The 23192-nt window shown below is 39.2% G+C and overlaps 3 protein-coding genes across 3 annotated transcripts; 1 reads left to right on the forward strand and 2 right to left on the reverse strand.

Moving 5' to 3' along the window:
• Positions 1 to 335: 335 nt before the first annotated feature.
• PV08_04583 (uncharacterized protein) lies at positions 336 to 1394 on the forward strand (the record flags this gene model as incomplete). The annotated part of the gene is made up of 3 exons (XM_016378928.1): positions 336 to 368; positions 425 to 602; positions 658 to 1394. 3 exons carry the CDS (start codon positions 336 to 338, stop codon positions 1392 to 1394), a joined length of 948 nt encoding a protein of 315 aa, XP_016237605.1.
• Positions 1395 to 3533: 2139 nt separating this feature from the next.
• Positions 3534 to 5149, reverse strand: PV08_04584 (uncharacterized protein; the record flags this gene model as incomplete). Its single annotated transcript, XM_016378929.1, has 2 exons — positions 3534 to 4903; positions 4975 to 5149. The coding sequence occupies 2 exons, from the start codon at positions 5147 to 5149 to the stop codon at positions 3534 to 3536; spliced, it is 1545 nt and encodes a 514-aa protein (XP_016237606.1).
• A 2104-nt stretch (positions 5150 to 7253) lies between these two features.
• PV08_04585 (uncharacterized protein) lies at positions 7254 to 7853 on the reverse strand (the record flags this gene model as incomplete). Its single annotated transcript, XM_016378930.1, has 1 exon — positions 7254 to 7853. One exon carries the CDS (start codon positions 7851 to 7853, stop codon positions 7254 to 7256), a length of 600 nt encoding a protein of 199 aa, XP_016237607.1.
• Between the last annotated feature and the right edge of the window lie 15339 nt (positions 7854 to 23192).

Consider the following 23192-nt stretch of genomic DNA (forward strand, 5'->3'; position numbering starts at 1 on the left):
CAGCCTCGTCAGACCGCCAGCCTTATCTTCTCTCTGTCTTTTTCGTTGGACTCACCATGTTACACCGTAACACAGACTACTTCATGTTTGAGCGCTGTTTAGACCAAATTCGATGCTGCCACGGGTCCGGAGTTGTTTGAACAGCAGAATTGTCAACATTCAACGATCTTCTGCATTGCGAACAGATTACACTTTCTTGGGCGGTAGGGAGTCATTCGATGTGACCTAATGATGATACTGACTCATTTGATGTAGGCCCCCAATTCTATGCATCGACTGATAAATCCCCGTCAGCACCACAGAATCCTGGATCGGCTCGCTTCAATTACGTGACAATGGCTGAGAGCAAACCGCTGAGGTATGCCGACGTGCGTGGATAGGCAGGCCCCTTCATTACGTGGCATCAATGACTGACGAGAAGCAGATCGGCATCAATCTAGGAGATCCCGTCTTTCGCGGGGTATACCACGGTAAAAAGGCACACGAAGATGATCTCGACGCCGTGATTGAACGAGCCTTGAATGTCGGCTGCACAAAATTCATGGTCACCGGATCAAGCTTGGAAGAGTCTCGACATGCGGTGGAAATCGCAAAGCAATACCGTAGGTGAAACCTTGAGGACGGAGAATTAGTATTCTGTGACTGAAAAACACCCAGCTGGCAAGTGTTACGCGACCGTCGGAATACATCCCTGCTCGACGAAAGACTTCGACCACTATCCAAAAGGGTCTGAGGCATTGATTCAAGACCTTCGAGCACTTGCCATCCAAGCAAAGGACAGTGGACATGCAGTCGCTTTTGGGGAGATCGGTCTAGACTACGATCGGCTCTTTCTATCGCCCAAAGATGTCCAACTCAAGTATTTTGAACTTCAACTCGACCTGGCCGAAGAGCTGCAAATGCCGCTCTTTCTGCACTCAAGGGCATGTAGCGAGGATTTTGAGAGGATTCTCTCGGCACGACTGGACAAACTCCCCAAGCGAGGACTGGTACATAGCTTCACCGGCACTGTGCCCGAGATGGAGTCGTTGTTGAAGCTTGGATTCGATATTGGGATCAACGGCTGCAGCATGAAGACAGAAGAAAACCTGCAGGCGGTCAAGATGGTCCCTCTGGATAGACTACAGATCGAGACAGATGGTCCATGGTGCGAGATCAGAGCGTCACATGCGTCGTCACAGTACCTGAAGGACGGCGGCCCGGCGGTTCCCAAAGCGGTGAAGAAGGAAAAGTGGCAGAAGGGGCTGATGGTCAAGGGTCGCAACGAACCAGCTACCATCATCCAAGTAGCGCATGTGATTGCAAGGGTCAAAGGCGTCTCGGTGGAAGAAGTGTGCGAGGCGGCGTGGAAGAACTCAACCGAGATGTTCGGCCTGGGGATCGGCAACCCCTAGTTAGTCCCGAGACATTGTCGATTTCAGTAGTCGTACCCGTAGATATTAGAGGTCATCTGAGGGAGGGAGGGCACCGAGTAATGGATTTGTGAGGCAACCGTAACGAGGCGAATGTACCTCGTATCGAGTGTTTTGCCTCTTCCAAACGGATCATTTCGGACGCTGATGATGGCGGTGGTGATGAATGATGAAGGGCGCTTAGTCATGGCCGATTTATTTCTCGACGCGTAAAGTGACGTGGCACGATGAGTTCGCGTGGGAAAGCTCTGGAGCAAAGGTTTCTTACCCGTACCCTATTCATATTCGTACCAGCAACTGCCCGGTCGCTACGGAGGCGTGCACAAAATGTAGAGTCAGAACGCTACGCTATCACTAAATCAGTACCAGTGCTGTAATTCGGAAGACCTGACAAAAGACGAGAAGCTTTTCAGTCTTGTGGGTAAGAAGGTGCCTAGCAACAACTATAACCGCCGCGCCAGTCTTAGGCAAATTCCAGGAAAGCCTCACAAGCCCGAGCGGCTCAACTAGATACCATTTACCTGAAAGGCCTGGAAGTCTGACTTGTTCCTTGAGAAGGTCTTTCAACTTACAGTACCGCTCAAGTTCACAGAGGCTTATCTGGAACAGATGTTTGCTGAGGGGTAGGTTTTACTGATCACTCCCGGGCCTAGATTAATAGTCCCCCTCATGTCTCATATGATGCTCATTGGTCAGTTAAGCTCCTTACAAAACAGAGGGAGCAAACTTCAGAGTTCTGAGTCAGTATGACGAAACGGCTCCTGTTGAGGCGATTCAACAGCAGATTAAAGGATTTTCAGTCAGGGGCAAGTGCCGGCTCCAGAGTCGGACTCGACACAGATCAAGATCTTCGAACGACGGCAGATTGCGGAAGCCGCCATGAGCGACCCGGCGATATTCACTGGTCCCAAGGCATTATCCCGACACATAAAATGTTCCGTCTCGATGATCGCACTGTGTCGACGACGTGAAAGACGATCGACGAGAGAGATACCTTTAGCTAGCGAACAGGATACTCGAGGCCTATCACCGTCACCAACCTTGAAGTGTATATCCCCGTTGACGTATCAGAAACATCAATGTCTTTTCTGCCTGTGCAGTGATCTACCCCAAGAAGATCGGGAGAAACGGTATGCCGGTAAGCACTCACTCCAGCGACACGCCGAACGCTGTCGCCTCCGGCACTTCCAAGAGAAGGACCGAATTCCTTGCCCCGACAATGTGGCTTGCCGTGGAATGGTTTTCGAAGGAAAATCGCATTTCAAGAACCACGCCGTTTCGGTACATCTCTTCATCCTTTGAGTTGTCAAGAAGCTGTAGAGCTCGCAGGTATGTACGTACGATCGATCCTCTGTTGATCATATCTATAACGCAACCTCCCGCCGCCAAATCAGCCTATTGAGTAGCGTTGCATGTGCGCGCATTTTTCCGAGCATACGGTGGCCACTCCCTATAGACCCATTAGTCCCGCCCTCTACGAGACGGCCCTGCTAACGTTCAATCTCCCCTTATGTTAATTTTAAAATGATAGGGGTTGTGACGTGTACTGTTTCAGTGGACCATATTCATCACAGATGATGTGAGTCGAAATACCGGAATAGCTAATGTCTGCGCTCCAAAATCCGCTGTGCTGTTGTTCACAATAGGCTTTCCTTCGCACCGACACCGCTACTACCAATGGTAACAGAGATGTTTACTGCTTTCCTGAAATTTTTGGGTTTTCTTCGCATCATGGCTATGTAAGACGAACTCTTCTCGGCCCACCTCATTGAGACTCACGATCTAAGGAGAGTATCTTACTGAGGAGACGGAAAAGGAAGTCACTGCTTGGTATCAATCCTATGTCTCTTCTGGCACCCTGCATGTGTGTTCTGGCCAAAGGAAGAGCCACGCAGTGTTCTGGTTATGACTGACATTAACGATCTATCGGCCGTTTGCGAGTTCCCGGATAGTCCAAGCAGCTCACTTTAACAGCGTCAATATCTAGCACCTATACCGAACTAGACGCTACTGGCAGAAAGTTGTTGATGCCCATTTGATACTGTGCAAGCAATAGAGTTTGCAGGCTCCTTGCTCAATTGAGATCGTGAACAATCATCCTTAGATGCGTGCATTCTGCGGCTACCACCACTCTGTCCACCCTAGTCCTTCCATCCACATCGGTGGGCGTGCGAATGGACCAAGATTAAGTGGTTGTGCAGAGTCAATTTGGCCGGTGCGCGTACAATTTGTTGGTGCATAGTCCTTCTGACCAACTGCGTTGAACGAGGTGATTGCGTCAATCGGGTATGAGCGCTGAGCGAGGCCCTCCTGCGGCGACAGATTATGATTCGATATCGTTCTTATCTGGTTGATCCCCGTAGTCATCTGTATAGATGGTAGGGGCTCAGGAACATTCTTCAAGCTCAGTCCGTCCGCTGCAATGAGCTCTTGTAAAGGCGGATTCAACTTTTCTCGATATCCGTTCTTCTTGGTTCTCCTTCTCTGCTTATCGTCTTGAAGAGATGATGTCATTTTATGCCTGAGGCCGAGCTGAGCTCTTCTCTCCACATTTATATGTGCTGCTGATATTCTGCCTTGTGTCTTAGACGGGATCGGAGGTGAATCAAGTCTTGGCACCGGTGATGTTACTGTCGCACCATGGGATATGATCGAAATATCTCCCATTTGCCCTGCCATGAGCAACCTGATATGTCTCAGGAGTATTTTCAAAGTTGTAATTGCGCAGGGGGCGATGCCAGATCCTGGACAACTCGCAGAACGACATCGAAAGACGTCAAGAGCTCGTTCCACGCGAAACACGTCTTCGTCCAGCACCGTTTCCCGTCGCAGTCGGGACATGGCCAGCATAAGCGCTGCGCAAAAGAGCCCAAAACATCGCGGCCAGGACGAGACAGCAATGCTTGTGTCAATGTCATATATGTAAGCAAAGGTGTCGCAAACTACTCGCGCCGACTGTAATAGGTTACTAACCATGCTTCTCACTTTGTTGTCGTCTGAGGAGTGAGGGTTTCTCCCTTGGGCGGCTTCCTTATCTCCAGCCGTCGGGGCAACTGAGAAGCATCGAACCAAACCACAGCGAATGATAATCTCAAATAACTGAACCTCAATTTGATGGTCAGCAATAGCAACCAACAACGGAATCGTTTTGTGAGCTCCCTGTTGCAACAGAGGGAGTTGAGCTTGATGTTGAATGACCCGCAGTAAATACTCTTCCAGACTCTGCATATAGGTGTCGTGTGTCTGCGATTCCTCCGATTTGGCAAGTTCCATGGCCTCCAGCACTAATGATGAAAAGTCTCGGATGTTTCGACGGAACGTCTTCTCCTTATCGGGTAGACCCTCGAGCGACGGCTGCGGTATCTCTTTCTGGATAGCTGTGCGTGGTGGCCGGCCTAGCATCAAGCTCAATTGAGCGTCGAGGTCTTTGAGAAGCCACCACATACAACGTGGATACTCCACCAATCCATCAACGGTATCGTCTTGGTTCACTGGACATCATCAGCAACAAACACTTCTACGGGAATGACGACGGCCTGACACCTAATCACTTCATCTATACCAATCAAGCTAGACAGTCCTATCCAGGCCTCTATGACCTTCCCCTCCTCGAGAAGCCGCCGTAGAGACATGAATTCACCATACATGTGGCGAAGAGGATTCGGAAGCTGAATTTTTGAGTCTGGAGAGATGATGAAGCAAAGTCCTCCCGGGCTATTAGACTGCTCGGGACCCATCTTCTGCGGAGGAAGTGTACTATTATCATCTCCTGGATATAGCCCAAAGGTTTGAATGATATTGATCGAGGCAATGGCACTGGGTGAGTCCGCTCTCGCGGATTTCAGCGTTTTGAACTACCAATTACGCGTAAGTCCCCATCAAGAGGTGTAGGCGGAAGAAAATACCACGTCAACGGCCCGAACCAGCGACAAACCCCCGTAGAAAGACAGTGACGGCACAAAAGAATGGTGATCATCATCGATATTGTCATTGCGCCCATGGTCAAGCGACTCCTGTCGTACAGGGCAGGTGGATCCGTCCGGCTGGTTTAGTTCGAACAGGGGCGTCAAAGCAGCCTATCGCGTCAGCCATTCGTCACAATCGCTGAGAGACAGGGACTACCCACCCCATCAGAATAACTGTTTCCTGATGATTCGGCGGTGTAAATACAAGTAGGCCGGCTTCGCTTCCGCTGACATGTCAAACAAGGTATACCACCAGAGCACTTACTATTTTGTTAGTATCATCATTCGTTCGAAGGGTTCGGCTTGGTCACTCAACCTTTGACTTGCTCAGGCGACAGGGTACGCAGGAGTTTTTACGCCGCGGGCCGACTTTTGGCATCTCTGCAGAGGATGAACCAGGTTCACGGGGGGCTGTTATCATATCATCTAGAGGCGGGGTTTAGGGCGTCAATAAGAGGGTTTGCTGCGTGAAGGCAGGTGAAGATTATATCTAGTATCTTTCTTCGGTCGGTGGGCGCGCTACTACATGGGATTTTCTTCGGTGACGAAATGCTGCCGGAAGGTATACATGGTAATCGGAAGCCATTGAAAGCTACCGACAAAAAAAGTTCCTGTGTTGGTGAGCTACGGAAAGCTTGAAATGCACGGCCTTTGGACGCCTGCCTTCCTCTGAGGGCAGCGATTGCTCGAATCGACCTGCACTGGTCTTTCTGCGTGGTGACTTAGGTTCTCGGACTTAGTTTGAGAGGCTCCTGATTCGGTCCATTTTGAGGATATGTGCAGCGCGATGGGCGTGTGAATGATTAGGGTGGGCGATGATCAACCGCTCGCTAGTCAGGGGATGGATTTATGCTCAAGCAGCCAGTCAAGATAGTACTGTATCTTTCCGCTTGTTCATACTCTGAGACCGGATAGTGTAGATCAACCGCGGGAAAGCCTCGACCCGCCGCGAATGGCAAAGCTTCAAAGGCGAAATATTCCAGTTTACGCTTGACTGGCGACAGCCACATCCCGTTGTACGGCCCCCTGCCGAGTTGAAGTCGCTAGCAGACGGTCCTCATTTGCCGTTCGGCCAGCCCCCGAAAACCCAGCACCAATGGGGCGAAGCTCCACCACACACTACATCCGCTGTCCAAGTGGAAAAGTGATTACTACACGCTTGGTAAGTGGTCTAGGCAGCCTAAATCAAAGGTTAATCTGCTGGTCAGGCCTATCGTCGCCTTTGAATGTTCGGTTATTGGATCTTTTTGCTCGTTGCAGTCCAAACGTGAAAGTACAGTATGATATGTCGTTGGCGTTGAACTTACGTGGATCATGCAGGGGGTGCCCCGCAAGGTTGCCGTGATCAGCTTGTTATCGTGATTGAAGATCATCATATCGTAGGGCGATCTGGATTAGCCCGGCCAGGAGCTAGTAGTCACGATCGGTGAGCTGGTCTATTGTACTTATCATTTGCCTAAAGAATGTGCGTGTGAGTATCCCTTCCAGGTAGATCACCACTTTGCATGTCTCCGTGGCAATGCGCGTCAACCGAATGATCCGCGCCCCTAATGCTTTTTCGGAAACTCACAGGTGGTGGGGCAACAGCCAGTTGTCGCAACCATCAAGGCTCGCATGAACCGAGGTTTCTTGGCTGGAAACTACTGTATACCGCAAAGCTTACCGGGTGGTGTCGATACAAAGGGCAAAGAGAGAGCAGACCAAGAGGGGCAGGGTTTGGTGCCTACTCTTTCCAAGCATACGTTCAATGATAAGAAACTCGGGCGCTTCCTCGGAGCAGGCTTGCATAGGTACGTATCCCTTTCTATGGTTGGGGCATAACGGTCAGAGTCGGCAGCAAACACTGGCCGGGGACATATTCCGGGCAATCTATGCTTTATAGGTTGCATCGCGCTCTAGAGGCTTGGGCCAATATCGCAAGCTTGTGGATCGACTCCACTGTCTCAAAATCGTCTTCCCCTAATACACTCTTGCGTAATTCCACGACCTTTTGCATGAGTGAAAGCGCCTCACTGTATCGGTTGTGCTGGCTGTATTCGATTGCTAGCTCATACATCGATTCGATGGTCTCCGGATCATCTTCTCCAAGCTGCTGTCTTCGGATTTCCACCACTTCGCTCATCCGTCGTAACGCTTCTCCATGTTGCCCACTCCCGCTGTAGAACATCGCAAGCTCATGCATGGACTCCAGCGTCTCGCGGTGGTCGCCTCCAAGGATCCGTTTGCGCTGGCTCACCACATAGTCCATGAGGTACAGTGCCTCCTCACATCGCCCAGCGTCGTTGTAATCCACCGCCAGCTCATGCATTGTTGTCAATGTAAGAGGATGGTTGTGTCCTAGTTTCGTTTGTTGTGCTTCCAACAAATTCTCCATGAGCCTAACGGCTTCTGTATGCCGACCAATATCGTTGAACTCAATCGCCAGTTCGTGCAACCATCTCCATGATTCGGCACAGCCAAGAGTGTGTTCAGCCATCTTCGCGAGCTGAGACGGAGTGGATGCTAAACCCTTGCGTCTGGAAGGGTTATCACGGCCGAAGCTGTGTATATTTCAACAATATTGCGGAAGATGCAACAACATTATGCATCGGCTTGTGGCCGGCTAGAAATGGCCCTGTGAAAGATCTCAGACAGTCCGGGAGAGGGTTTCTTTATACAAGTGGGTCATCCAGCAATGCGCCGACAACGCGAAAGGGACATCGACGCAGAGAAAAGCGCGTCGGCACATCAGAGAAACAGCCCCACTGATGTCAAATATGCAGCATAAGTGACTCGGACGTAGCTAGATGGCTCTGGATTCTTTGCAGCGCTCCTGACAGCTCCTTAGCTTGCGCACTTTATCACCACTCATATATTCGCGGTGGACCAAGCGAAGAGTCTCATCAAGTAGAGATCGTGCACTGCCCTAGTTCCCAGGCTAAGTCGAATCTGTTCTGATGTCTGCGGCTTCAGGGTCGACTCTTTCCTCCCACCTTGCACTAAGCTTAGTCCGTTTCCACAGATGCCGGGGTGAGAGTTACCATTGACGTGGCCAAGAACCAGACAAAATATCTCTGTCCGTCCCTTAGACATTGATAAAATTGTAGATCAGTACGAGTCAACGAATTCTTAAAGGCATTGCCACAGTATAGGTAGAGACATTGGCCATTCTCTACACACACATAACCGAATCTGGACATGTTGTTAGATTGTGCCAGGGCGGAGGTCTGCGATGCACGTGACGGTCCATGGATGAGTATCTAATGTGGCTGGGAGGATAAGGCTCCCTGTCTCCTGTTTACCACTGTGTTCTTGGGACATTTGATCCCTAATATGACATCGTACTCGGTCGGCATGATATCATGGTCGACCCATTATCGGTCACGTCTTATTCATAACCACGCCTGGTACCCTGAAGCATAGAATAAAGGGAGAAAAAAGCGAACGTACGAAGGAGCCAAGCTGGTTACGGAGCGTAGAAGATACTCTACTGCTCTTTCGATAATCCCAAAAACGATCGAATTCAGAGATCAAGGTAGACCGTGGTCGTTGCTCTAGACTCTGCTGTCTCACTAAAGATTGCCCTGCAAACTCGAGGAGAGATGCTATGGTCTTTTACGTGAACGCCGCGTGAACTTTCTTGGCCAGATTGACGAGATTTGGCCTAGAAGCCAGGAAGAGGGCAAAGCAAAAATTGGAAGGCGAAAGATATGGTTTCTGGTTGTGGTTGCTAATTTGAGGAGGAGCCCGGTGATAGACGTAGAGTGCCAGCCTCAATCTATGACTCAAGACGTTGAAGAGAACATACAAATCACTGTGTGTAATGTCAAGTGAATAACCTGAATACCAGGGCTCGTCAGCGCTCTGGTGGCATTCGTCTAATGTTGTGACGGTTCAAGCATCGAGAGCATGTGCTCACTATCCCAATATCTCGACACAGCTTCGCGTGCCATTTGTTTTGTAGCTCTAGCATTGCCCTGTGATAGTGGTGAATTCGGCTAAGAGTCAAGTTATAGCTGTCCGGCTAGCTCTGGATATAGTGCCACATCCGACGCAAGGAGAGCTCCAAGATGCGGAAAATCATAGGCTCGATGCAGCCACTCTCAGTATTAGGCAATCTGAATGGCCTTCCGGGTCGTGATCTTCATGGTAGGGGACATTATTGGGCGCATGCCGAATGGGAGCTTAGAGGGCAACTCATTTCCATAGGGGTAAAGTGGCGAAGGGTAGGAAGTTTGTGAAATGTCACTCGAAGTTAAGCAGCACGGCAACTACCTTGGCAGCCTTCACTTAACCTTAGATTACTACAGTGCTGATAATGTGCAGAGTGACTCCACTGGATGTTGACTTTACCAGATTATTAACTAATGAATATCTTAAGTGAAATCAATGACCAAGCTTATAACTATTATAACAGGGATAGAGAGGGAAGCACCAGGTGCACAGGGCTGTCATCAATCAAGCAACATGAGTCGGGAGATAAGAGGTGTTGAACTAGGCTGTGTTGCGGGCGCTGTGAGCACTGTCTTTACAGCACAACGCAGGTTGCAGGGAAAATTTCCGCCGAATTTGGCGGCCTGCGCCGCCGCTTTTGAAGGGTTTCTTCCCTCGATGCCAAGACCAGGTCCCCTGCATGCTCCCCACCCTTCGCCATGTCTCAGTCTATCGACATCATCCCCCCTTCCGTTTCTCACGCTGAGCTGTTCCATGCACCACGCGAACATGCAACCATCGATGGGGACCAGAAATAGTCCCCCTTTAGCACCAGCAAGCGAGCTATCCCGCTCTTCGAGAACGAGAGTCGCCTTCGACTTCTCTACCCTGACCATGACATCTCGAGGACCCGACGAGGATGGTCCCTTTCTAAGATTTCCTAAAACCATAGCGAGAAACTTTGTTAATTAACGCAGACCTATTTCCCTCCGTTCATAAATTTCAGCGACTCTCCCCAAACTTTTGATGTCTAGAGCCGACGTCGAGAAGTCTAATCAATTTACTGCCTATGACTAATTTCCCTTCTGACCTTCTCTTGCTTGTCAGTGGCGGGCTCGTATTATCTACTTCCCTGAGATAGTATAGTTGTATAACCTTAGAGACAAGCTGCTCAGTATTCGGCCGAGCACTATCGACAATATCGCCAACAACTCGCCGAGAAGGGTACTATGAAGAAGTCATATACAGACTCCACGAAGGAAAATATTTGGGGAGTGATGAAGAAGTGGACATGGTAAGTGGGATGCAGTCTATAGGGCACCTAGAGAGAGAAGACATTACTGACAATCTAACCAGTCATTGTGAGTTGCTAGGAGAAGACAGACTTCGCTTCCTTATACACACCAGTAAAGAAGACATTATGATCTTTCTTAAATAGATATTGAACTTTTATACTAAAGTCTAGAAAAGAAGTACTTTAGATAAATACTAAAGAGTGTGATGTATACTATACCGCAAGTCGATTAGAAAGAGTTTACATGCTAAAGTTATAGAGGAGATCCATAACATAAAAAGAAAGTTAAGTTTATTGCTCTAGAGTAATTAACTAATCTGGGATAGTATATCGATGGATACCTAATCATTGAGTATAATCTCGATATATCCGTGCGAGAAAAGCTAGTCATGAACGTTGACGATGTGTATCTTGTTCTTCATTATCTCTAGGTTCTAAATATATCAGTCTTTCTAGACAAATAACAACGACTCTAGCTCGCTTTCTTAATTCTTCTTTCCGTGTACATAGTAATAAGACTAGGCGCTTTAGTGTATAAAGCGACTAATTTAAGTAAGTAAAGAGAGCACTACCTTGGATAGGAAAATAATGAGCATAATAACAACAAGAAAATAGATCTAGATTGAAAAGATATCAAGACTCTCTACTATAAGGATATAACACTTCTGATACTTTCGAATTCAGAGAGAAAGCGAGATCTTCTCGCAATGGAGGTCACTCTAAAGTACACCAAAGAATGAAAGAAAAGACTGAATCCGTAAGTACCTTATAAGATTTCATGTATTTAGCACTTACTCTATTGACTTTTTAACAGAAAAACCTATATCTTTACTGAGGTTAATACTCTTGTTTTCGATGCAATCCTTCTCATAATTACTATCGCTATTCTCGACAATGCTTTCGAGTCTAAGGTGATGTCAATAGAGGATATCTTGCGGATTCGAGTCTGTTCGCCAAGATGTAGTTTGGAATTCAGATAGTGTGTGTAGATAATAAAGAGTTTAATCTTTTGTCAAGCTAAGCGCACTTTCACTAGTATTTAAATATCGCCTATAAAAGTGTTATATTACTATATCTATCTCTATGTTACGTTTCGCTCCACCAGGGGTGTCACTGCACGTATCGTTCCTTGATAAGTGAGAAGTATAGGAGGCGAGGTCGCTGAGAATGGAGTACTTGAGCGAGTACTAAAGCGAAGTGATCACAGTCCAAAACGTATAGGTATGATCGTGAACGAAGTTGACTATATAGTAAAGCTATGAAATGACCGTGTATATATATTCCTGCGTGCTCAGCGTTACTCAGTATTGCTCAGTGCTGCTTAGTCCTAAGCGTACTGATCCCTACTGATCCACACTAAGCGAGGTTACCTGGTATCCACGTGACTATCCGCACCGTGATCTCTGTCCCGTGGCTTACCCTCAAGTAACCTGCCTCTTAAGTGATTTGCTGTCGTCACAGCTTTGTATGCAGCTTACTCGCAGGCCTGGTTCGTAACACTTTCCCCCTTCTAAATTCGTTTGTTGTCTATAACATACATAAGATAAGCGCTTCCCCTTGTCCCTCCTCGTTTCTTTTCTCATGGCTGACTATGCCTTAGTTTCGCGTGTCAAAAAGTAGCTGTTTCTTCACTTCTCATCGTTATATTATAGTTGTCTAAATAGAGACCCTAGGTCGCCAAAGATTCGCAATGAGTCGTTACACTTCTTGTTAAAACTTAGATTTATTGTGCTTTATATTGAATGGCTATATAAAGTGCTCTTTATGCACTAAAAAGAGAGTGAAAGAATGTGATAGAACTTTCTTAGCTAAGAAGTTTAATATATTAACTACGTAATATAATCGCCTAATTAAGGTGTCTTAGCGTAAGAATAAAGAGATTTAATGTATATTAGTTAAGGCTACACGAATATAACTAGCCCTTTTCAAAGCCAACGCTAAGCGCGAGCGTCTCTAGCGTGAGGCCGATAATTTATTAGAAAAATAAAAGAAAATATTAGTGTAAGAGCTAGAGTTCTTAGACGAATTAGACCACATTAATTCTTCTTCTATAGTGTTGTCCACTATTTTTATGAGAATAAATAATGCCTAATTAGAGCAAATATTTAAACTAAAGCCTAAGTCTATATTTAATTTTCTTGGCCTTATTCTCATTAATTATCCGTTATAGACATCATATACTGTTAGTGAGCTATTTTCTCCGTTTCTCTCTCTGATATCGCCTGATCATGTCGCTTGGGAGATATTTCGTTGGTTTCTAAGTGTTTTCCTTATATCTATATCCTAACCACTTCGTTAAATAGAGTCATCATTCCTTCTCGATCTTAATGTTCAAGATGGTCTTTATATTATACATTGGTTATTGAGTTTCTTTATATATCAGCACCGATTCTAGTTTAGTGTTTAGTGGTGCTTTTTTAAGAAGCGACTTATGGAAAACTGGATAAATATTTATCTCTTTCGATAATTCCAATTTAAAGTTCACTAGTTTAAGTTTCCTTTTAATTTTATAAGGTCCAATCTTGATATAATCTAGTTTATTAAATAGTCATTATATTTTAATGTTTTTTTAGAGAAGATACACTATCTTCTCTTTTTTAAAGTTTAGTCCCTCAAATCTTCGTTTATTTAAATTTTTAACTGTTTTTTATGATATTTTCTTAAGTTCTTCCTTTAAAAGTTTATATAGTGATTATAATTTCTTAACTAAAATTGCTGTTTTTTCTGTAATTAGTTTAATGTCTTTAGTATTTTTATCTATTCTTAAGTGAAACTTATGATTTACGTAAAATAATGATATTTCTATTATTGCTACTTTATTATTAAATATAAACTATACTATAGATAGTAGTTATATCTAGTTGTTTTGCTAGAAATTAATATAACACTATAAATACTGTTTTAGCGTTTAATTTATTCTTTTTATCTGTCTATCGCTCTATAGATAAAAAGCTATTAATAGCTTTTAATGAACTTCTATAAGGTTCATTAACGATTATTAAAACTGCGATATAAACAGCTTATCTTGGTCTAAGCGTATTTCTTTCGATATTTTATATCGACTAAAAATGTCCTTATATAGTGTGTATACTAAGTCTTTAGCTATTAATGACTCCTTATATAGGATAAATTCTATATATTTGATTAGGATATCGTTTATCACAAGTATACTATCGAATTCTATATCCGTAAGAGATTTTTTAGACTTTAGTAGCTTTGTGATAAAATCTAATGTGATAATGTGTTACGCCTTCTCTAGTATCATTAGTGTTTAGAGTAATCTATAGAGTTTATATCTCGCGTGCTTTACTTTATAGTATATATCGCAGTTCTTAATGTATTCTACTATATCTTTTTTGACCCCCTTTTAGGTAAAGTCCCTCGTGACTAATTCGAGTGTCTTCTTAATACCTAGATATCCTGCTAACTTATTATTATGTCGTCCTTTAATGATTTCTTTCTTTTGCTCTTCTATTAGCTCGATATCAATAAGAGCCAGTATCTTTATCTTAAGTGTTATATAGATTAAGGCGCTATCTTTTTCCTTGAGTACTGCTATGGGCTTTGGTTTAATGTTTTCTATATAATTTAGCTATTTACTAAGCGTATCTATCACAGTATTTTCTTTTCCTTGAACGTAATATATCTTGAAGTTATATAATACTAACATTTTAGCCTACTAAATCTATCTATAGTTAAGTTCTTTTATAATTATTTAGTATAATAGATTCTTATGATTAATATAAATCTAAACTTAATACTTAGCGTCTTTAAGATATACTCTTTATTTCTTGAGACATACCACGATAATAAGTAGTTCCTTATTATAAATATTATAATTTAACTTTAGCCCTATTATTCTCTTTAAGAAGTATATAATCATTCGGATCTTACTATCTAGTCCTTTTTACGTGAGGCGAGCTTCAATCACTTCATTCGATATATTTATCTCTACCTAGTATTTCAGCTTAGAGTCAAATATCGTAAGTATTAACGCCATTATAATAGCTTCTTTAAGACGTTTAAATACCTTTCTGCATTCTGGTCCGAACTTGAACGGGACATTCTTCTTGATAAGGTTTATTAGAGGCGCTGTGATCTTCGAAAATCCCTTAATAAATCTTTAGTAATAGTTAAGTAGTTTAACAAAAGACTACACTTCCATGATATTCTTAGGTTCTAATTAGTCCTTAATTAGCGCTATCTTGTCGAGATTCACTTTAATACCTTTATTGAATATAATATAGCCTAGAAATCGAATCCATTTCTTGTGAAATTTATACTTATTAAGTTTTAATAATAGGTCTTTTTCCTAAAGTTTTCTTAGAACCTTTTAAATATATTATATATATTCCTTATATATTTTCGAGAATATAAGTATATTATTTAAGTATATAATTATAAAGTTATCGAGATATTCTCGTAACGTGTTATTAATTAGTTTCTAGAAGAATATTAAGATATTAATTAATTTAAACGATATAACATAATATTTATATAATCTAAAGCTAGTTTTGAAAGCCGTTATTTATTCATAACCTTTCTTTATCTATACTCAATAGTAAGCGTTCTATATATTAAGCGCGATAAAGTATTTTGCACTAAGGAGTTTATTTTATAGCTCCTTAATCAAGGGTAGTGAGTACTAATTCTTTCTAGTGATTGTATTGAGTGATTAAAAATCAATATATAGTTAAAGAGATTTATTCTTTTTTAGGGCGAACAGTATATTATGTGCTATAAATAACTTAGATAGTTAAATAAAGCTTTTCTTTAAGTGAGTCTTTATATACTCCTTAAGAAAGCTTTCTTTCTTTAAAAATAAGAGTTAAAGCTAACTATTATGCTTCGGTACTTTCCTTTCTTTAAGCGTTATTTTATGGTTTTATAGCTTATGCCCTAATAGCGCGACTATACTTTCTCTTTCTTTAAAGATATCTACGAAGTCCTTATATTTCTTAGATAGACTTTTCTCTTGTATTTCGTTTAAGGCTCTTCTCCTAGATTATATTTATATCGCCCTTTATAGGGGTACAATAAAAGTTAATTATTTCTTTCTTTTTATCTTCTTATAACTATAATTTAAGAAGAACAAGATTCCTTCTTTTTAGTCTATTACTAGCGAGTATTCTTTTAGCCACTTTATCTCTAGAATGATATTATACTTAATCAACATTATATTAAGCTTAATCTACTCTCTATACTCTTTAATCTCTAGATAGGCGTCACGAATTTCCTGTTATATCCATTCGCTATTATACTCTCCTAGTGTCCCGTTTATCATAAAGACCGAGTATAGATTCTTTTTTCTTTGCTTGTTTAGTTTCGCTACTGTTTTTGGTGACACGTAGTCTTGACTTGCTTCACTATTAATTATTACTTAGACAGGCTTATTAGCTAGTCTGGCGCTGAAGACTAATAACGTTAAACACTGAGTCTATATCATGTTAATATAGCGTTTCCGAGGCTTTTTTCTGTTGCGCGGGACCTTTCGCCTCATGATAGGTTCTCCGCCTAGTTTTTTGACACGTCGTTTATGATTATATCTTTGCTTCCGAAAACATATAGAAGCACCTTAATTGGTGGTTTGATTATATCCTTCATTGTGAGATGTGTGTATATCCTGGGTGTATAGATACACATTATGTTAATACACTATTTTTTGGCTAGTATGAGGACTTTATCCTTTTCGCTTATTTCGGGGTCGAACTTTAGATGATAATATGATGCTTTGTTTAGGCAGTTTATCCGCTTATATTTTACTGGTCTCTAAAACGGGGTTAAGAACTAGAGATATATTTTAGTTATCTTGATAACGACAAACTTAAATAAGTTATTCTCATTAAATTCTTTAGAGGTATTAATTATTATAAGATCTTTTAACTTATATAGTAAGTAGTGTGTTTCGCTTCTAATTATATTATATATATATTCTTCTTTATGCGGACACTATTTATTATGATATAAGTATAAAGTCATAAAAACCTAGTAAGTATTTAGGTTAATATAGAGACTATATCTTTAAACCTCTTTTGCTATCTAAACTTAATGATATATTCTTATAACTATAATGTTTCTTGTTCTCTCTCCTTCAATGTAGTGTCTCGTTATGTCTTGATTAATCTCTTCTAAGGTTAAATCATCACGTTCTTTGAATAGGAAGAAGTAAAGTTCTTCGGTATTAGTTTAATATATATAAGGAGCTAGGCCTAGACACTTAAAGTATTACTATATAGATATCGGTCTCTTTTTCTTCTGCTTCTGAGCATAGTTTAGCTTAAGCTTATTATTAACTATATATATCTTAAGTACTCTTTTCTTGTAGTAGATTTAGTTCGGCGTCTTAATAATCGCGTGATAGTACCCATAAAACAATACGATATCATATTTAGGCTTAAAGTCGCTCGAGTCTAGTTCTTCGCCGAATATAAAATTATAATGGTTCTCCCCTAGTATATTATATATATAAGTAGATTCTTTATATATTCCTTTATATTTTATCATAAATACTAGGTCTTCCTTATCCCTTGGACTTCCTTTAGGATCGAATCTTTTATATTCTATAGCGTAACCTCTTCTATATACTTAGATATATAGTATATTCTTTTAGTACTTCATTATAAGTATTATTACACTACTATAATTAGTAATTATTCTATATTTTTCTTCGTGTTATGTCTCTATTATTAGCGTAGCCACTCTCTAGACGTCAAACTCTACCCAAACAAATATTTCGTCTTCTTCTTGGTCACTAAGTTCGTTATTTTCCTTATTGAAGTTGTCGTTAAATAGAAAATAATAGATTATAGATATTCCTTATATATTATATATATATAGATAAGACCTCTTAATATAGTTAGGTTCTTAATAGATATATATAATGAGAATATACTCTATTGACTGTTTTCCCTAATATAGACTTAAGAAGATCCTATTCTCTCTTTTAATCTAATAATGTGTTTATATTATCACTAGTGTTTCCGCTCTACTTATAAAATCATAAGTGCTTATAACTTCCCAGTTTATCTAGCTCGGAGTTCACTCCCGTAATAATTTGAATAGAAACTAGTATTGTTCTTCTTCTATTAGGTGAATATAGGGTTCCTTAAAACTACATTACCAGAAGCACCTTTCCAGCCTCAGTGATATCTAGTCTTGCTTAACATTAGTGTGTAGACTAAATATGGCCTCATTAATACTATATTCCTAATGATAAGTCTTGATTCGTGCAAATCTATATTCGACGCTAATTATTTTATATAGTGATAATCTTGCTTCCACTATAGCCACTGTTTTAGGCTCTTTCTAGTTAACTTCCTTTCTCTTAGATTTTTTGCTTTAACGATTCTTGCGCTTCCTTTCATAAAGAAACTATTCTGCACTCTGCTTATTAGAGTGATAAATAGAGTAGTTATTATTATGATAGACTATTTATAATAAGTTTATATATTTTAGTCGCTCTTTATCGATCTTTCGTGTTATAACTATTTTATTCTATTAATCTTGACTAGAATAGATTTCTACAGTGTTGATAATCTCTTTATTATTAATTATTAACAATAATATCGAAGTCACTCTCTCTATCTAGGTTTCTTCAAAATTCTCCTTCTATACTTTCTCGACGCGACTAGCCTATTCTGAGTTGTCTTCCTTAAGGCCATCTAGATATACCTTCATTATTTATTATCTTTTAGGTTCTAGGCTTCTTAATCCTCGAATCTATTCTTTACTCTTAAGTCTTAAGCGCTCGAGTTCTTTCTCAATTAAAGTGTCGGCCTTTTCTTCTTCAATATCGGCTTTAATTATATACAGTTCCACGGGCTTTATACCGTATTTATTAGCCCTATATCTCGGATTTCTATAGTTATAGCACAGGTTTTCCTTTTTATGTTGTTCTCGCTTTCTATTAAATAGCCCCTTGCGTTGAATCTTGTCTTTTAGTTATGAGGACCGGCCTCGTTTAATAACATTAAGATCCATTAGATCACTATAAGACTAATAGTTAGTGCGCTTACCCTTATAGTACGCGCCACCCATCTTTCTATAGTATCCTTTCTTCTTTAATTCTAACTTATATAGCTAGTTATTAATTTCGATGACTTTATTAATCAATCCCTAATATATATTAAGTCTCTTCAGTCCTAACTCCTTTTTAATGTTATTCTTTAAGTCTATATAGAAAGCAATAATAAGTATATTATTATCTCAGTCCAATTTAGCCTAAAGCCTTTTAAATAGGGTATAGTACTGCGTAGCTAACCCCTTCTACTTAAGTTGATAGATTTATTAGGTCACGGTCTATTTCTCTCTTAAAGTTCTAAATATTTATTTAAGTCGTTCTATAAATATCGCGAAGTTAGAGAAAATGGCAATAATTTCCGGGTTCTTTTATTCTTTAAAGAATATTATATAGTCTATTATGATAAGTTCAAACTAATAAAAGACTAATCCCCTTATATAAAGTCCCGTAAATAAAACCTTATCTTCATGAATAATATATCTAGTGCAGTTTAACTTGAAAGTCGCGATAAGTTAAGTAACGAATAGTCCTAACTTCTTACGAGATCTATAGAATATGTTAACCTTGATATTATCCTTACCGTGATTACCATAGTTATTATAGTTGAAGGTGACAGTAAAGATAGATTCTGATATAGGTGCACCTAGCGCAGCGGACTAAACCGACCCAGTAAGGAATAATAAGCGAATAAAAGCTTTAGAGCTAAATATCGTGTTAAATACTTCTAATCAAGTGATAGTTAAAGTGTTACGTTTCGCTTCACTAGGGATATCACTATATATATCATTCCTTAATAAGTGAGAAGTATAGAAAGCGAGATCACTGAGAACGGAGTACTTAAGTGAGTACTAAAGCGAAGTAATCATAGTCTAAAATGTATAGATATAATTATAAACAAAGTTGACTACGTAATAAAGCTATAAAATAACTGTATATATATATTTCTATATACTTAGCGTTGCTTAGTATTACTTAGTGCTACTTAGTCTTAAGCGTATTAATCCCTACTGATCCACACTAAGCGAGGTTACTTGGTATCCACATAACTGTCCGCACCGTGACCTCTATCTTGTGGCTTGCCCTTGAGTAACCTGCCTCTTAAGTGATTTACTGTTGTCACAGCTTTATATATAGTCTACTCATAAACCTAGTTTATAATACTTTCTCCCTTCTAAATTCATTTATTGTTCGCAATATATATAAGGTAAGCGCTTCCCCTTATCCCCTCTCGTTTCTTTTCTTATAGCTAACCATATCTTAGTTTCGCGTATCGAAAAGTAGCTGTTTCTCCACTTCCCGTCGTTATATCGTAGTTATTCGAATGAAGACCCTAAGTCACTAAAGATTCACAATAAGTCGCTATATCCTTTATCAAAACTTAGATTCATTATGCTTTATATTAAATAGCTATATAAAGTGCTTTTTATACACTAAAAAGAGAGTAAAAGAATATAATGAGACTTTCTTAGCTAAGGAGTTTAATGCGTTAATTACACAATATAATTGTCTAATTAAGGCGTCCCGATATAAGGGTGAAGAGATTTAGTGTATATTAGTCGAGACTATATAAATATAACTAACCCTTTTTAAAGCTAATATTAAGCGCGAGCGTCTTTAGTGTGAGGTTAATAATTTATTGAAAAAATAGAAGAAAATGTTGGTGTAAGAGCTAGAGTTCTTAAATAAATTAGATCACATTAATTCTTCTTCTATAGCGTTATTCACCATTTTTATGAAAATAGACAATACTTAACTAAAGTAAATATTTAAATTGAAGCCTAAGTCTATATCCGATTTTCTTAGCTCTATTCTTATTGATTATCCGTTATAGACATCGCACATTATTAATAAGCCGTTTTCTCTATTTCTTCCTCTGGTACCGCTTAATTATGTCGCTTAAAAGATATTTCATTGATTCCTAAGTGTTTTCCTTATATCTATATTCTAATCACTTCGTTAGATAGAGCCACTATTCCTTCTTAATCTTAATATCCAAGATAGCCTCTATATTATACATTAATTATTAGGTTTCTTTATATATCAGCACCGATCCTGATTTAGTGTTTAGTGGTGCTTTCTCAAGAAGCGACTTATAAAAAACTAGATAAATATTTATCTCTTTCAATAGTTTCAATTTAAAGTTCACTAATTCAAGTTTCCTTTTGATCTTATAAGGTCTAATCTTGATGTGATCTAGTTTATTAAATAGTTATTATATTTTAATATTTTTTTTAGAGAAGATATATTGTCTTCTCTTCTTTAAAGTTTAATCTCTTAAATCTTTATTTATTTAAATTTTTAACTATTTTTTATAATATTTTCTTAAGTTCTTTCTTTAAGAGTTTATATAATGATTATAATTTCTTAACCAAAATTACTACCTTTTCTGTAATTAGTTTAATATCTCTAGTATTCTTATCTATTTTTAAGTGAAACCCGTGATTTATATAGAATAATAATATTTTTGTTGCTACTACTTTATTGTTAAATGTAAACTATGCTATAAGTAGTAGCTATATCTAGTTATTCTACTGAAAATTGACATAACACCGTAAATACTATTTTAGCGTTTGATTTATTCTTTTTGTCTGCTTATCACTCTATAGATGAAAAGCTATTAATAATTTTTAGTGGACTCTCGTGAGGTCCATTAACAATTACCAAAACTATAATATAAATAGCTTATCTCGGTTCGAGCGTATTTCTTTCGGCATCTTATATTGACTAAAAATGTCCTTATATAGCGCGTATACTAAGTCTTTAGCTGTTAATAACTCTTTATATAGAATAAATTCTATATATTTAGTTAGAATATTGTTTACTATAAATATACTATCGAATTCTATATTTATAAGGGGTTCTTTAAACTTTAGTAGCTTTATAATGAAATTCAATGCGATGATGTGCCATGTCTTCTCTAGTATTATTAGTGTTTAGAGTAATCTGTAGAGCTTATATCTCGCGTACTTTACTTTATAATATATATCGCAGTTCTTGATATATTCTGCTATGTCTTTCCTAACCCCCTTCTAGATAAAGTCCCTCATAACTAATTCGAGTGTCTTCTCAATACCTAAATATCTTGCTAACTTATCATTATATTATCCTTTAATGATTTCTTTCTTTTGCTCTTTTGTTAGCTTAATATCAATAAAAGCCAGCACCTCTATCTTAGGTATTACGTAAATTAAGGCGCCATCTTTTTCCTTGAGTACTATTATGAGCTCTAGTTTAATGTTTTCTATATAATTTAGCTATTTATTAAACGCGTTTACTATAGTATTTTCTTTTCCTTAAATATAATATATCTTAAAGTTATATAGTGCCAATATTTCGGCCCACCGAACTTGTTTACGATTAAGTTCTTTTATGGTTATTCAGTATAATAGATTCTTATAGTTAATATAGATCTAAACTTAATACTTAGCGCCTTCAAGATATACTTTTCATTCCTTGAGATATATCATGATAGCGAGTAGTTCCTTATCGTGAATATTATAATTCAACTCCGGCCTTGTCATTCTCTTTAAGAAGTACGCGATTATTTAGGTCTTATTATCTGGCCCTTTTTGCGTGAGGTGGGCTTTAATCGCTCTATCCAATATATCTATCTTTATCTAGTATTTCAGCTTAGGGTTAAATATCGTAAGTACTGATGTCATTATAATGGTTTCTTTAAGGCGTTTAAATATCTTTCTATATTCTAATCTAAACTTAAACGAAACATCCTTCTTAATAAGATTTATTAGAGGCGCTACGATCTTCGAAAATCCCTTAATAAATCTTCGATAATAGTTAAATAGTCTAATAAAAGACTATACTTTCGTAACATTCTTAAGTTCTAACTAGTCCTTAATTAGTGCTATCTTGTCAAGGTTCACTTCGATATCTTTATTGAATATAATGTGGCCTAGAAATTAAATCTATTTCTTATGGAATTTATACTTACTAAGTTTTAACGATAAATCTTTTTCCTAAAGTTTTCTCAAAATCTTTCGAATATATCGTATATATTCCTTATACGTTTTTGAGAATATAAGTATATTATCCAAGTATATAACTGCGAAGTCATCAAGATATTCTTGTAGCGTGTTATTAATTAGTTCCTAAAAGAATATCGAAGTATTAATCAATTTAAACGATATAACACAATATTTATATAACTTAAAGCTGGTTTTAAAAGTCGTTATTTATTTATGGTCTTCCTTTATCCGTACTCGATAGTAGGTGTCTTATATATTAAGCGCGATAAAGTATTTTACACTAAGAAGTCTATCCTATAGCTTCTTAATTAAGAATAGTGAGTATTGATTCTTTTTGATGATCGTATTAAATGGTCAGAAATCAATACATGGTTAAAGAGATCTATCCTTTTTTGGGGCGAATAATATATTGTGTACTATAGATAACTTAAATAGTCGAATAAAGTCTTTCTTTAAGTGAGTCTCTATATACTTCTTAAGAAAGCTTTCTTTCTTTAGGAATAAGGGTCAAAGCCAATCATTATACTTTAACACTTTCCCTTCTTCAAGCGTTATTTCATGGTTTTATAGCTTATACCCTAGTAGCGCGACTATATTTTCTCTTTC

This window comes from Exophiala spinifera (assembly GCF_000836115.1).
Source record: "Exophiala spinifera strain CBS 89968 unplaced genomic scaffold supercont1.3, whole genome shotgun sequence".
Lineage (NCBI taxonomy): Eukaryota > Fungi > Ascomycota > Eurotiomycetes > Chaetothyriales > Herpotrichiellaceae > Exophiala > Exophiala spinifera.